Source organism: Cynocephalus volans, chromosome 8, assembly GCF_027409185.1.
Source record: "Cynocephalus volans isolate mCynVol1 chromosome 8, mCynVol1.pri, whole genome shotgun sequence".
Taxonomy (NCBI): domain Eukaryota; kingdom Metazoa; phylum Chordata; class Mammalia; order Dermoptera; family Cynocephalidae; genus Cynocephalus; species Cynocephalus volans.
Genome location: NC_084467.1, coordinates 22824162 through 22839081, shown reverse-complemented (window position 1 = coordinate 22839081; position 14920 = coordinate 22824162). Strand labels below are relative to the sequence as shown.

The following is a 14920-nucleotide window of genomic DNA, read 5'->3' as shown; positions in this document are numbered from 1 at the left end:
TTCTTTTTGCTTTGGGTCCTTATCAATCCAACAACAGAAAATTGAGAGCCTCTACTTCAGTTCAAGAATTGAGGCCAAGGAGCAATGGTAGTTCTATATATTCCCCTACAGAGAACATTAAATTAGATAACGATATACATGGGGGAGAGGTACTATCTCCACACATGCAGAATAAATAGATTTGTCAAATGACCCAAGATGACAAAAAGCTATCTGTATCTGGCACCAAACTAGTGTTAGATAATGAAAGGCTATTTATTACTACTATTGCTTTACATAATAAATATGGCTTCAGGTAAATGCCATAATTTTCTAACTGCTACAAATAAAATCAGCTCAGAGTCACTCTTAATTCTGCCACTAATATTACAGTAATAGGTTATCAGAGGTGGCTCTCAGTTTCATTTCAATACAAGTATCTCAAGGCATATGTTTATATAAGATTATTTGGCAAGAAGACCCCGTAACAGTACTTAAGTAGAAGGCATTACCAAAGAGTGATCTCTTCACTCTGCCAAGGTGCCAAGAGCAAAGGTAACCTATTCTTGAAGATACTTGTGTCTGTTTTATAGACAAAAGGAGAATAAGTAAGTTAGCAGAAAGCTAGAGGAATCTTAGCCACTTGGGAAGATTTCCCTAACAACTTTAGTAATCCAACACTTTCTAGTCAGTACAACAAACAGAGGGATAGTCAAAAGTTACAGATGAGATATTCTAAATTAAAAACTGAGGAGGTAGTCTGACATTAAAAAGGCATTATTGACATAGAACTTGATGACCAATGTCATGAATATTTGGCTAGGTACAAAAACTCAAACACTCACCATTCACTCAATCATTTTTTCTCTCTGGATTCAATGCAGTTTCAAAAGAACAGTAAAACTCTATGTCATATTTAATAGTTTGGTATTTTAAATACAGTTAAAACAGAGTCAGACTGTTCACTGCTCTATAGATTAAATGGATATTGATCTGGCTCCAAAAAACAGGATTAACCCATCTGTCAAGATCAGAGCACTTACTGAGTAAGGTCTTCCATGGTTTTAAACTTCTTAACAGACATATGAAAATGTAATTCTTCTTATGAAGACTGCTTATAATTCCTGCTGGCAACACTGAGATCTTGTATATTTACTTCAATAAATCTGAACTAGCACCTCAACTCCATCACTGCTTAAATGTGTTTCAAAAGCTTATCAACATATAAAAGATCAGTCCAATTACTGTTACTCCTGGAAAATCTAATTAAATTGGTGATTTTTCAACACGGTGCAGTGACTATGGATAAAATCAACTCAGAACCATAAGCAATTCAGCAGCATAACCTCTCCTACATAATGGATCTTCTCTTCTTTGTAAAGCTACATAAGATTTGAACAACTACATAGATGTGCTTTATGTAATACCTATTCTTGGGAAACATTGTGCACAGATCCGTTTTAGGAAATCAAATTTTATTTTAATCACAATAGAAGAGCTTACTCTTAAAATGCAATGTGGATATTCCTTCTGGATGAGTGAAATTATTTTAAAAAGCAGATGATCACCATGCTGGTGTGTTTTATAAGCCCATTTTTAAAATACTAAGTTGGGTCAAGGTGAGGGTCACCTAAAAACTTCTGGGATAGCTTACAGTCTTTATGACATAATTCTATGAAAATAACTTACAGGTTCATGGGAGACACCTTCTTTCAGAAAGAATGAAGAAGGAATAACTTTGTTAGAATTCAACAAGAATTAAATGCTTTGAAAATCCTCCTGGTCAAAGAGTTAAGACCTCGAAATCGGAAAGTGAATTAGCTAGATACTTGGACTGATGACATACCTTCCACGCTTCTGTGGGCTCTGGCTCAGCTTGCTCAGGTGGCTCTTCTTCCTTTTTCACTTCAACCTTTTCTGTTTCCTTCTGTACTTTAGAGACCACTGTTTTTTTAACAGATGCACCTGGAACACTCCCTTCTGCGACCTGACTCTGACCAATGGCTGGTGCAGAGGTGGGCCGAGGACTTCGGTCTCCTGAATCAACAGCTGCTGCTATGTGAAAGGGAAAAGAAAAGAATAAGTGAAGGCAAGAGCCAATGTACTACTGTAAAGTCACCAGGCAAAATAATTGTGAATTCAGGACACATATGAATGTTTCAGTGTCCAGTGGGCTACTGTACAGAATATAAAAAATAAATCATTAGTGCTCTTCCAGGTACATAATGGCAACAAGAGAGTGAAATGTACCCTCAATCGAGAAGCTAAAATATGCTAGCAATCATGTTTCACAAATGCCAAATTCAGGGTGGGGGGTGGGAGATCAAAGTAAGAGACAAATTAAAAATCCATTAATCTTATAATCTGTTAGTTTCAAGAACCTGCAATGTAGTCTATGGAGATTAAAAAAAAAAAAAAGAGGGTTAATTAAGTCTTTTTTCTCCCACGAAGCTTTTTTGAAATAAAGATCCATTTATTTTTAGATGATTTCAGGAACTTAAAAATATACTCCAGAAAAAAAGAATTACATCTAATTTCTTCTGTAAAACCTCCTTGTTACAAAACAACTTGATAAATGGTCTTCTAATAAGACATGTACTATTTTTTGATGCTTATAAGGGCAAATCTTTGAACCAAACACTTTTCCTTTAAATAATAAATCATTTGATTAAAAAAATATGAATTGAAAATCTTTGGCTTTTAGTCTTAAAAACAAAACAAAACACCTTTTGAGTTCTGTCCTACCCTTGCCCAGAGTCTTGTTAGTTTGTATTATAGCTCCTATTCTCTAATATATTTAGAGCAGTGGTTCTTGACTAGGGGTGATTTTGCTCTCAGAAAAAATATGGCAGTATCTGGAGCCATTTTTGGCTGTTACAACTGGGAAGGGAGAGAAAAAGAAGGTATGTATCTAGTGCATAGAGGCCAAGGTTGCTAAGATTGAGAAAACCTGATCTAGGGAAAAGGCTGTATAGGCTGTTTGAGAGAAAATAAATAATATAGGCTTATGATAAAAGTTGAATCTTTTTACAGAGTTGTTATTTTGGTTTGAACTATTTGGCATGTAAATTTTAGATAGCTTACTTCAAAACAACCGCTTATACTTTTTAAGGTTTTTATCTTCATTCTTTCAGGAATTAAAAGAAAAGGTCTAAATACTTTGTAGTAAAACCTCAGTTATCTGACATGGTTTAGAAATGAAGGTGTTTTTGTGCATGATTTACTATTTCCAATTACAGATCATTATCCTTTCTTGTTCTGAGGCTTTTTAATCATTTTGAATGGAAATCTTTACAATTTTTATTACACACTTTCCTGCTTTCTTAAACTGACTATATTGAAAGTAATTTATCCTGATAAATTTAGATTTATAAGCTATAAGGATTAGGTACAAACAAAGGAATTCCATGCATCAAAACAGATTAAAAAAAAATTGAAATTCACAACTACTTCTATACATAAGACCAAGAACAAAATGTTTGTTACCCTGTAATGATCTCCAGTGAAAGAAATATTCCTTGGAGGAAGCATAGGAAAAATAGCAGACACAAAATCTACTTTATCCTTCAACAAAAAATCTGTAGCCTCTTGCAAGTCCCTGCTACTTACTTACTGGTGCTCTAAGACAGTCATTCAAAGAATGGCAGATGGCAGACCAAACCTAACAACACAAGGCAATGTGACAAAATATTTTGTTCTCAGTTGTGTTAAAGTATCATTATACTTGTGTATTCACACCTCCTCTCAAAGCATTAATTCAACTCTGCCTGGCATCATAGAAACATAGCCAATGCTTTCACCATGTGTTATTTTGCCACTTGCATTTGGTTTTAATCCAATACTAATATTGCAGAGCCAAATGATTTATGTCTTTAGCATTCCTAGCCTTGGCAATCTGTACTATATGTGGAAAAGTAGGTATAAGTGTGGAATATGGCAATTAGAAACAGGGGCAGAAACAGAGTTCAGAGACTGGAAAAATAATAACATTATAATGAAAAGCCTTGACTGTGAAAAGCAGCATAGAACCAACGCAAAAGCCAAATCACAAAGTCTTAGTCCCAAGCTCACATTAGTCACACACAGTAGTATGACTAAGGGCAAGGAACTTAATCTTACAAACTTTAGTTTCATCATTGTAAAATGTGGAAGGTATTAACTATATCTATAGGATAGGTGAGGAATGGATACTCAATGGATATAAAAATACTTTATACACCCTAAATACTAATAACTTCTAATATCATACCTAAGTCCTTATTACTTGTTTGGTCATGGGTTAATTTTTGTTTGTTTGTTTTAGTTCCCCATGGCTGTTTATTTTTTTTATTGAAACATAACTGTACCTATCTGTGGGGTACGGCATTGAATATCAGTACCTATGTGCAATACATAATGCTCGGTGATGGATTAATATTATTTTAAGAGTATGTTGAGCAAAAATAAATTATGTACACATTGATATTCAATTCAAATGAAAGACACCACCTAGGAGCCCTGGAGAAAGCCAAATTTCTTCTATTTTCTCAAAAAGAAGATTGCAAACTAGGGATCACAATGGAATATCATGATAGTGGGGGCTGGCCAGTTAGCTCAGTTGATTAGAGCATGGTGCTGATAACACCAAGGTCCAGGGTTCATCCCTGTACCAGCCAGCCGCCAAAATAAAAAAAAAGAATATCACAGTAGTGATTGTGAGGTTGTTTTATTTTTTTTAAAAAACAGCCTTATTGGGCTGGCTAGTTGGTTCAGTTGGTTGGAGCGCAGCCTTGTAACACCAAGGTCAAGGGTTCAGATCCCAACATTGGCCAGCCACCAAAAAACAACAAACCAATATAAATAAATAAGTAAATAGATAAATAAAATAAGAAAATCAAAAAAAGTGAATGATCTAACAGGTTTGGGTTCCTGTACTGGCCAACCGCAAAAAAGTATTTCAAAAATAAGAAAGCTCAGTTGGTTAGAGCACAGCCTTATAACACCAACGTCACAGGTTTGGATGCCATACTGGCCAGCTATCCAAAAAAAAAAAAAATCAGCCTTATCGAGATACAATTCATTTATTTAAAGTATATAATTCAACGTTTTTTAGTATATTCACAGTGTTGGGGGGGGTACTGATTTTTTTAAAGGTGTTTTGGCTCTTTATTAATTTGTTTGTTAGTATTACAAGATTCAGGTGCATACAAAGAGAACACTTAAAAAACTCAGCATCTCCCATTTCTGAAGGTCTAGACAAAGAAAAGTGCTGGTGCTAATACTCTTATAGGCCCATTAACTTCAGTATCATATTGCTCTTGGCTGATAACAACAGAAATTATATACTAGCACAGAAAAGAGTAAAATTCAAAACCTTTATACTAAATAAAGGGAAACTTAATTTTTATCTGTTACTTGCTAGCACGATTTCTGCTAGTATGATAAAGGGGCAATAGAATCAGTGGGTTCCATTATAAGAAAGCTCACATGAATCATCTGTGGCTCTTTAAAAACAAATAAAAAAACTAGCTGATGCTCGCTTGTGTCCACCCCAGACAGACAGGGTATCCAAGAATAAGGCTTGGGCATATGCTTTGTTTTACAGTTCCAGAGATGATAACAATGTACAAGAGGTCTTCAAAAAGTTCATGGGAAAGATCTGTATTATCTATTAATTCTATTTTTCCATGAACTTTTTGAAGTACCCTTGTATTCCCTGGCAAGAATCACTGCAACCACTAATTGAATGAATGAACTACCTGGTTGTGGATCCTAGTAGGTTACATAACTTTTTTGTACCCCAGTTTCCTCATGAGTAAAACAGAATTCATAAATGCCTATCTTTGTTCACTAGGTTGTTAGCATTAAATAGGAATACAAGGAAATGGTTTGAAAATCAAAAAGTGTAACAAAAATATAAGCTGAAAAATCCTTGTTATCATTACTAGCTATCCTTGTGACTTATTACTCTATCACAAAACTGGGATCTGAATCAGTTTTGGTTCTCTAGCTGGTGAAGCAGATGCTCTGAGCACCAGATGTAACAGAAGAGAAAGGGAATGCTCATTTGTATCATTAAAGTAAGGTTCCTTGTAAAAGTTTCCCTAATACACCATCTCTAACTTAGAGGATTATATTAATTTTTTTTAAATGGGAGGGGAAACTAATGGGGAAAGTCTCTCTTTTAAGGAAGATGAAGAAAGATCTAGGAAAAGCAGGGGAAAATAGTTCCATAGACATATTTCCAGTTTCTAGTTCTTATACTGAGAAGACAGCGCACAGAGAAGAAAAAAAAAAATTGAAAACAGAACTACAAAAAAATTGTCCTGTTCAGTTTATATCCAATTCAGATGCTTAAAAGATATGTAAAATGCTTAGAACAGTGCCTGTAAATACTAAGTGCTCAATGCTTTTAACAACTTTTATTCTCCCCCCTCTACAAAAAATAAGTCATCATCATGAAGAATAAAAAGCATGGATCTGGGAGAATCCTAGATTTTACTTCTGTCCTAAGTAGTGGCCTTCGGCAAGTCACTTAAATTCTAAGGTTAGGTTGTAAGAAATAATAAATATCAATGGGTGTTCATTTCAAGACATTAGAAAAGAACAGCTCAATAAAAGTGTAAAGAAAATAATAAAGACATGAGCTGGCATGAATTAATGAAAAAGTATGCAATACGAAAAACAATAAAACCAAAATTGATTCTTTGAAAAAAATTAATAAAATTCAAAGATCTCTAGGAAGACTAGTAAGAATAATTCTTCCAGAGGACAGAAGAAAGAGACCCTTCTCAACTTATTTTATGAGGCCAGCATAAACTTGATACTAAAACCTGTCCACAACATTACAAGAAAGGTAAATTATAGGAGCACACCACTCTTATGAAAAATAGTTGCAAAAATCCTAAAATTATATAAAAAGAAAAACATAAAATGACCAAATTGGGTTTACTCCAAGAATGCTTAGTTGGTTTAAAAATTAAATCAATCAAAGAAATCCTCCACATAATATAAAAAGGAGAAAAACCATATTATTATATCAAATGATGAAGTAAAAAGCATTTGATAAGTCAAAACTAATTCATGATAAAAATTTTTAGGAAACTACGAATAAAAGAAAACTTCCTTATCTGATAAAGGGTAACTACACAAAACCTAGAGCAAATATCATACTTAATTATAAAATATTGAAGTTTTTCTTGAGATTGGGAGATAAGGATACTAATTAATAACATTTTTATTCAGCATTACCTTGAATGTCCTCACTAGCAAAAAAGCAACTAAAGAAATTAAAAGTATGAGTTGGGGAGGAGATACAACTATCATTATTTTTGGTTGATATTGGGCACACATTAGTGTGTACCCCAAATAATCCACAGATAAACCATTAAATTTAATAAGGGATTTTGATAAGGTCACTGAATACAAGGTCAACTAGAAAAATCAATTGTATTTCTATGTACCGAAACAAAGAGAAAATAAAAATTTTTAAAGACACCATTTAAAACAGCAAAATACATCCAATACCTAAGAATAAATCTAATGAAAGATGCACAAGCTTTCTATGCCAAAAATAATAAAACATTATTGAGATAAATTTTAAAAGACCCAAATAAGAGGAGAGATATATCATGTTCGTGGATTGGAAAACTCAATAATATAATAATATTGATTCTCTCCAAATTGATCTATATAGTCAACTTAATCCCAATGAAACTCCTAAGACTTTTTTGGTAGAAGTTAAAAATCTGATTCTAAAATACACAAGAAAATGTCAAGGGCCAAGAATAGCCAAGACAATTTTAAAGAAAAATAATATAGTTGGAGAACTTGCATATTAGATAAAGATTTATTATAAAGATAGAACAGTTCAGACTGTGGTATTGGCATAAGGATAAGCGAAGAGATAAATATAACAGATTAGAGAGACCAGGAATAAAGTTACAAATTTATGGTCACTTGATTTATATAACTAAGGTGAGTGACACTGGAATGAAATGGAGAAAGAATGGCATTTTCAGTATATAGTGCTGAGTCAACTCAATATATATATGAAAAACAAATTAATTATGACCTATTAAAATATTTCCCACATAAAAATAAATTCCAGATGGACTATTAATCTAAATATGAAAGGCAAACAATAAGGATTTTAGAAGAAAACATTGAAGAATATCCTCATGACCATGGGTAGGGAAAGATTTCTTAAACGGGACACAAAAATTCCTCGTGATAAAGGAAAAAATTAATAAATTGCACTAAGTTAAACATTAGAACTTCTGGTCATCAAAAGACATCATTAACAGAAGAAAAAAGAATGCCACATAGTGGGAGAATATATTTGCAACATATATAGATGACAAAAGATTCATATCCAGAATGTAATTTTTAAAAAACTCCAACAAATTAGTAAGACAGATAACCTGACAGAAACACAAGCAAAAGATCTGAACAAGGACTTCAGAAACGATAATATGCAAATTGCATATAAACTATGAAAAGATACTCAATTTCATTAAACATCAGGATTGGAGTAAAGATCTGGGAAAAAATTTTTTCTTTAAATCTACTCTTCTCCTAAGTAGAGGAAGTTAAAGGGAAGGATGACAGTTGTATTAGGAACTTTTAATGCATTTAAAATGTGACATAGGAAGTCTGGGACAGTGCTTGTTTCGGCAGCACATATACTTAAATTGGAATGATACAGAGAAGATTAGCATGGCTCCTGTGCAAGGATGACACGCAAACTCATGAGGCATTCCATATTTTTTAATAAGTACAAAGTTACAGGTAGATAGGAAGAATAAGTTCTGGTGTTCTAGGCTGACTATAGATAATAATATATTGTATAATGATCTTGAATGTAATCACCACATAGAAAAGGTAAATATTTAGATAATGAATACGCTATCTACCCTAAGTGAATCATTGCACAATATATTCATGTATTGAAACAACGACACACTGTACCCCACAAATATGGACAATTAAAAATAAATTTTAAAAAAATGTCATAGCAGCAAAAAAAAAAAAAAAAGAAAGAAAGAAAAAAGAAGTCTGAGACATAAAATTCTGTGCACATTCAACTAAATAGGAAAAACAATCATCTTTTTTTTTTCTTTCTCTTCTTTTCTGGCAGCTGGCTGGTATGGGGATTCAAACCCTTGACCTTGGTGTTGTAACACCTCATTCTAACCAACTGAGCTAACCAGCCAGCCCTCACCTCATTTTTAATACTTATCAAGTACTTATAGTGTAACAAATAATGTGATAATTACCAGGACCAGTTAAGATCATGCATCTTAGGGCAGGCTGGTTAGCTCACTTGGTTACAGCATGTTGCTGATAACACCAAGGTCAAAGGTTTGGATCTCCTTACCAGCTAGCTGCCAAAAACAACAACAAAAAAACCCAGAACTTAAGGTCAGTGGTTCAGCCAGTTGTCTCCCCTCCCCCACCCCAAAAAAGATCATGCATCTTTAAAAAATTCTCAAAATATAAAGATAGAAAGGAGGCATCATGGAACATATCAAGGAAAAAAAGGATTGATCTAGGCACCGGAAAATGTAGATTGTCCTAAGTTTGTACTAACAAACTGTGTTAACTTTGACAAATTACTTTTCTAGATTTGGGAATCTCAAGCATTGTTACAGCATTTTGAAGGCAAATTTTTGGAGATTTTTTTCACTAGGAACACAATGTATAATTTAATACTAACTGGTCAGTATTAATCAATATTTTGAGACATCAAGACACATCAAGATTTTTCAAAGTCTTGAACTGTGAGTTTTCCACAACTAGAAAAATAGAGGCTGACAAGATATGATTTCTATAAGTAAAGCTTTCTAACTTGTTCAAGGTACCAAAGCTCGTTAACACTTGAATCTGGTTGATTTTACTATCAGGAAGAAGCAATGTATCAGGCATAACTATGAAACTCCATTTAATGCGAAAAGACATGGAATATGCTATGAGATAGACCTAGATTTTTGTTCTAACTTTGCAACTTACTTTCTGTGAGATGTTGAACGTGTCACAACTTTTCAACCTGTTTTCTCACCTGAAAAATGAGGATTAAAAAAATAGTTCTCCACACCTAAGGTAAACTGGAGGTAGGTGATTTATTGGACAAGGAAGGAGATACCTGATATGAATATGGCAAAGACATGAAGACCTTCAAACTTAACATATCCAAGTCAGAAGTTTTGATTCCTTGATTTTCTGCATCCCCAACTCTGTTCCTCTCCGACTTTCCCATTCCACTCAGTGATCAAGCCTAGGAATAAAACTTGATTTTCTTTTCCTTCCTATCAGCAATTCTGTCAGCCCTACCTCCTAAAGGTATCCCTGACCACTTTTCACTGTCTTTGTTGCTAATACTCAAGTCCAAGCTGTCATCATCTCTTACCTGGATCCTGCAACAGCCTTCATCTTGTTTCTGCTTTTACTCTCACATCAGTGGAGTATACACCCAGCAGTCAGAATGAGCTTATAAAAATGGAAGTCAGATTACACTGCTCCCTCTAACAGCTTCCCAGTGCAATTAAAATAAAATCTAAACTCCATACTGTGGTCTACAAGGTCCTACACAATCTGGTCCCTGCTTACTTCTTTGACCTCACTCATTTTGTATTCCTCTCTCCTTCATTTACTAGGATCTAGACCTGTGCTGTCCAATATGGGAGCTACTAGCCACATGTGACTATTAAAATTAAATTCGAATTCAGTTCCTCAGTTACATAGTCACATTTCAAGTTCTGAATGGCCACATATAGCTATTGGCTACTGAACTGGGCATCACAAAATAGATTTCCATCAGCACAGAAAGTTCTGTGTGACAGTACTGATCTAGACACATGCCAAGTTCATTCCTACCTTCAGGACTTGGTATTTGTAACTCCCTCTTCCAGAATGCTCTCTTCCCCCAGATTTTGGGATGGCTGGTTCCTTTCCATAGTTCAAGTCTTAGCTCAAATGAAGCTCCTCAGAGGAAACTTCTAAATTTATGCTGGACCACCCAATCTGAAATAGCTCCTCTATTTCCCCCATCCCCAGATACTCTCTATCCTATTACTCTGTTTTATCTTCTTCATACCACTTTTATCACTATCTAAAACTATCTTTTGTTCTTTTCTGTTTCCACCCATTGAATGTAAGCTCCATGAAGGTAGAAACCATGTATGTGTATTCACAGTTCTTTCTCCAGTAAATAGAAAAATACCTGACACACAGAAAGTAGAAGGTAAATTGTTGAGCAAAGTAATAAATGAGTAAGTATCTGAAAGAAAATCAGTTCTAGAGTTAAAGCAACCTGAATTCCAATCCTAATATCCAATTACCAGCTGTCATAACTTAAGAAAAGTTATTTAATCTCTGAGCCTAATTTATAGTGTTGTCATGAAGATTAACTCAGACAAAGCATGCAATATGCCTTGTACTGTTATTATTATAACAGCCCTTTTAAACTCAGGAGAGTAGAGAAACACCAAAAAAAGAAGCATGACTCACAGAATGGAAGCATAAAATTCCTACTGTCTGGGTGATCTCTTTTCCATGTGTGGCTGATCCATTCCTGATTCCTCTAAACTGAGTTAGATGCTTCTGATATATGCTCCCATATGTCCTGTTTTTTTTTCCACTATGATGAATATTATAATATCCCCTGCACCTAGTACAAGAGATGACTAAACTATGAAACAGACAGGAACAATAGAAGGAGAATCTCCTTATATTCTATTGCAAAATTTCCTCATACCATGGAAAGGAATACTTGCTGAATTAGTAGAGAATTTCCAAATGGTACCTATAGCTGCTGTAGGATGATCTACATACTTCATGAGAAGGTCTACATATATCAACAAACCAGAATATAGCAGTATGGATAGTTCTGGATGATACAAAACAAAATAATAATGCTGCAGCCAGAATAATAATATCTTAATGATAGCTAACATTTGGGGGGGAACTTGTGCCGGCCATGTGCTAAGCACCATACATACATCATTTCATTTATTCCTCGTGAAAACTCTTTAAACAGTATGATATTATCACTATCTTCATTTTATGAATGAGAAAACTGAGACACAGAGAAATTAAGTAACTTGCCTAAGAACACAGTTCATAAATGCTGGATTGAGACTGGAACCAAGTCTGTGTGATTCCAGAACCCAAATATTTAACCTCCATAATATATATACACATAATAATGTATACCTTGCTTTTACAGTAGATAGCATAGGGTTGTGTAATGGTAAGTCCTTAAAAAATGTAATCAATAACACCTTATTTTGGTTACTATCTTCTGAACTTTTATTTATTATCCATCCTTTTTTTTATAGTGGCATAAGGAACCAAATGTAGCTTATTACTTCATTTCATAATGGTCTCAAATGCTTGAGACTAAACTTAGAACAGAAAATCCAGCCACAATACATAAATTCAGACAGAACTTCTGTCAGTATATATAATCATGAAATTTATTTCTTCCCTATTTTATTTAAACAACATTTGGAAACTCCAATAATGGGATTGCTTTTTCTGTCTATAATTGTTACATGACAAATTGATCTAAACTTAAAATGATTGCTGTAGTGAGGCAGAACCTTTTTTTCTATCCTACTAGAAAAAAAACTATTTAAAAATGGTTAAAAGGGCTTTAGTTCAGCAAACTAAATTAGTTTTCACTCTGTGATAGAGATTCTGATAGATTTAGATTTATAATTCTAATTATAGTGGTATTCTATCTAGCAGTGTAACCCTGATCTAGTCACTACTCTTCTGAACCTCAGGTCTCCTTTAAAGATGACTTCACTTAATTAGACAATTAGTAATATCCCTTTCATTTTACCACTGAGATTCTTTAATTTGGTTCTCTTATAGATAACTGTACTTCCTTCATCTCTCCCTAATGAATCAGAGTCACAAGAAACCATTAAAATTCAATACAAACCTCCATCAAGGCTCCGGGATGCCCGTTTGCTTGCTGTACGCTCAAAGTGTGGGGCAGGCCTGTCAATTAGAGCACTAGCTTGCCTGGTTTGAGCTTGAGTCCGGCCACTGTATCGAAATTTGGATCCCAGTGCAAGAAATTTGCTTTTGGGAATGGTGTCTGTAGATGTCAGTCTGGGGAAAAAATCATAATAATCATATATACATTATCACATTATTCTAAGACTGTAAGACTAAAAACAAAATCAAGAATAAAAAATGTTTTGCAATTCTCATGTTTCCTTATAGTTATACTAAGAGATGTTGAATCAAGCAATCATTATTTTAGTTCTGTCCTTTCTTAAAACAGCCACTATAATTCAGTTGAGACCTATAATATCTTATATCTCTATAGATAGGGCATTAAGGCTATCAAAATGCTTTAATAGCACTGCAATATTTTCACTACATTCCTGTAATGCTTTTACCATTTTATAGATATAGGAAACTGAACCTGAAAAAAGAAGTTACTTTATTAATGTCACACAGCTGTTAAAAGAGTGGCTGGAAACAGGACCAGAGATTTTTTTTCTACTTTACTAGAATGGTAGTTTTGTCAAATGAACTCCAAACTCAATTAATGCTTGGTAACCTATTTAATAGGTTATTTGGCATATTTTCAACTCAGCTGGAAACTCCATCTTCTTCTATGCAGTAACCTGTGCACTCTTTTGTGACGACATTTACTACACTACATTGAAACTATGTGCTGGTCTCCCCATGAGAGTGCAAATTCTCTAAGGTAAAGAATAAAGACCATGATTTATTCATCCTTGTGTTTTTACTTCTAGTATAGTGCCTAGCATGAATTTGGCACCCAATAAATGTTTGTTGAATAAATACATAAATTGCTATATGAAATACTACCAAAAAGAGAGTATTTTTTCATCTTGGGAACTTTTATGTAAGGGAGTATTACATTTTAATATATTCTCTTATTTTGATGCAATGGAGTTAAATATGCCATACTACAAGTAAATACATTGGCTGCAGATGAAACTATACCATAGCTATTAAACATCAAAATCACTCTTCCTTGCCCTTTTTTAAAACCCTACTTTCTTGGTTTGATTTTAAATAGGAGGATGATGAAAGCATAAAGAAATGTGTTAATGCCAGTAATAAAGATTCCTTAATTGGTGTAAAGTATATTCTCATGTTTGATTTTGAAATGTGAATTGAAATATTATTTTCCTTTTCTTCCTGTCCATTGTGCTATAGTGCTGAGTATGATACGAAAATACAAACAGAAGGAAAAGATACCAGGGTGGGGGTGAGAGAGAGAGAAGGGTGGGGGAGGGAGAGAGAGAGACAGCATTCATAAAGAGTCAAGCTTATTTATAATGAAATGACATGAGGCCTGGAATTTGCTTCAAAATAATCTGGGAAGTAGGGGGAAGGAAAGGGAGGGGATACAGATGAAATGAGATTGGCCTCGGGGAGGTAATTATTGAAGCTGGGGGAAAAGTACAAGGAGAGTTCATTATACTGTTGCTATGTATAAAATTTTCCATAATAAAGAAATTTTCTTACTTGTGGTATCTTCCCAATGCCTAGTACAGTGCCTACACAAAGGATAAGCACACAGAAATGCTTGGTAAATGAATAATGTGGCCTCTTGAAAAGCAGAGGAAATGAAACTTTCTTCTGTCTTCTGATTATCCTAATTCATTGGGCTTCAAAGATGGCTCTGTGTGCTGCTCCCTTTTTGGGGTTGATTGGAGCCAACATACCAGTACAAAAGCCCCACAAAAAGTAGTTAAGCACTGCTTAGAGAAATTCTATGTGGAGGAAAGTGAGGTACCTCTCCTTAATAGAACTGACTTTAGCTACAGTAAGGGCAATCAGAGCCCCTAGTAAATACAGGTGCCTACTCCTCACTTTTCTCCTCCTACTAACATACACTGAAAGATGTTTTGGGAAATGTTGAGGCATGCTTTCTAACCCAAAAAGGAAGAACTGGATTTATTTTACC

The 14920-nt window shown here is 34.2% G+C and overlaps 1 protein-coding gene and 1 non-coding gene across 9 annotated transcripts in view; one reads left to right on the top strand and one right to left on the bottom strand.

Moving 5' to 3' along the window:
• Window positions 1-14920, bottom strand: part of EPB41 (erythrocyte membrane protein band 4.1) — a 158052-nt gene that overhangs the window by 44630 nt on the left and 98502 nt on the right. For 7 of the 8 annotated variants that reach the window (XM_063104551.1, XM_063104543.1, XM_063104545.1 and 4 more), the window contains exons 11-12: window positions 12908-13080; window positions 1826-2034 (exon numbers count right to left, since the gene is read on the bottom strand). In XM_063104551.1, the coding sequence (XP_062960621.1) occupies window positions 1826-2034; window positions 12908-13080 (382 nt within the window). The remainder of the gene's footprint in view (window positions 1-1825; window positions 2035-12907; window positions 13081-14920) is intronic. The other variant, XM_063104550.1, reaches the window with a different exon arrangement.
• LOC134385296 (U6 spliceosomal RNA) lies at window positions 8622-8728 on the top strand. Its single transcript, XR_010024289.1, has one exon. It is a non-coding gene; the product is annotated as a U6 spliceosomal RNA (small nuclear RNA).